Source organism: Petromyzon marinus, chromosome 69 (assembly GCF_048934315.1).
Source record: "Petromyzon marinus isolate PM22_M1 ecotype Great Lakes invasive population chromosome 69, UKy_Petmar_22M1.pri1.0, whole genome shotgun sequence".
NCBI classification, from domain to species: domain Eukaryota; kingdom Metazoa; phylum Chordata; class Hyperoartia; order Petromyzontiformes; family Petromyzontidae; genus Petromyzon; species Petromyzon marinus.
The window spans coordinates 4,823,095-4,824,639 of NC_133735.1; the positions used below are offsets into that span (position 1 = coordinate 4,823,095).

The window sequence follows — 1,545 nt, forward strand, 5'->3', positions numbered from 1 at the left end:
GTGAGCGTGCGTGTTCTTGACACTTCACGTGACCTTATAACGTGCACCTAGCCTGGCACAAGCGCTGCGGTGACGTCACCGCCACTTTGCGGAGAAAGGCGGTTATTTGTTGTTGTTTGTTGTTGTTGTGGGGAGCGGTGGGTGTAGCAGCGGTTAGCGGGGCACTGGGCTATGAGCCCTGTGTGAGTGGGTGAGCGGCTGGGTGAGTGAGTGACTGAGTGACTGTGTGACTGAGTGAGTGAGTGACTAAGTGAGTGAGTGGCTGTGTGAGTGAGTGAGTGACTGTGTGACTGAGTGAGTGACTGAGTGAGTGAGTGGCTGTGTGAGTGAGTGACTGAGTGAGTGAGTGGCTGTGTGAGTGAGTGGCTGAGTGAGTGAGTGGCTGAGTGAGTGAGTGACTGAGTGACTGTGTGACTGAGTGACTGAGTGAGTGAGTGGCTGAGTGAGTGACTGTGTGACTGAGTGAGTGAGTGACTGAGTGAGTGACTGTGTGACTGAGTGAGTGAGTGAGTGACTGAGTGAGTGAGTGACTGAGTGAGTGACTGAGTGACTGAGTGAGTGACTGTGTGACTGAGTGAGTGACTGAGTGAGTGGCTGTGTGAGTGGCTGTGTGAGTGAGTGACTGAGTGAGTGGCTGTGTGTGTGAGTGGCTGTGTGACTGAGTGGCTAAGTGAGAGGCTGAGTGAGTGAATGGCTGTGTGAGTGAGTGAGTGGTTGAGTGAGTGAGTGGCTGTGTGAGTGAGTGAGTGGCTGAGTGAGTGAGTGGCTGTGTGAGTCAGTGAGTGACTGAGTGAGTGAGTGGCTGTGTGAGTGAGTGAGTGGCTGTGTGAGTGAGTGAGTGACTGTGTGGCTGAGTGAGTGAGTGACTGAGTGAGTGAGTGGCTGTGTGAGTGAGTGGCTGTGTGAGTGGCTGTGTGGCTGAGTGAGTGAGTGACTGTTTGACTGAGTGAGTGGCTGTGTGAGTGAGTGACTGAGTGAGTGAGTGACTGAGTGAGTGGCTGAGTGAGTGAGTGACTGAGTGAGTGAGTGGCTGAGTGAGTGACTGAGTGGCTGAGTGAGTGAGTGACTGAGTGAGTGAGTGGTTGAGTGAGTGACTGTGTGACTGAGTGAGTGAGTGACTGAGTGAGTGAGTAGCTGTGTGAGTGAGTGAGTGAGTGACTGAGTGAGTGGCTGAGTGAGTGAGTGGCTGAGTGAGTGAGTGACTGAGTGACTGTGTGACTGAGTGAGTGACTGAGTGAGTGGCTGTGTGAGTGAGTGACTGAGTGAGTGAGTGGCTGTGTGAGTGAGTGAGTGACTGAGTGAGTGGCTGAGTGAGTGAGTGGCTGAGTGAGTGAGTGGCTGAGTGACTGAGTGACTGTGTGACTGAGTGAGTGAGTGACTGAGTGAGTGAGTGGCTGAGTGAGTGACTGTGTGACTGAGTGAGTGAGTGACTGAGTGAGTGACTGTGTGAGTGAGTGAGTGAGTGACTGAGTGAGTGACTGAGTGAGTGACTGAGTGACTGAGTGAGTGACTGTGTGACTGAGTGAGTGGCTGAGTGAGTGAGTG

At 53.1% G+C, this 1,545-nt stretch overlaps 1 protein-coding gene across 1 annotated transcript in view; it reads left to right on the forward strand.

The window, feature by feature from the left end:
• Positions 1 to 147, forward strand: part of LOC142906723 (protein fantom-like) — a 37,933-nt gene extending 37,786 nt beyond the window's left edge. Inside the window, exon 13 of the mRNA XM_076055107.1 lies at positions 136 to 147. Coding sequence (XP_075911222.1) covers positions 136 to 147 — 12 coding nt within the window. The remainder of the gene's footprint in view (positions 1 to 135) is intronic.
• The last annotated feature ends 1,398 nt before the right edge of the window (positions 148 to 1,545 follow it).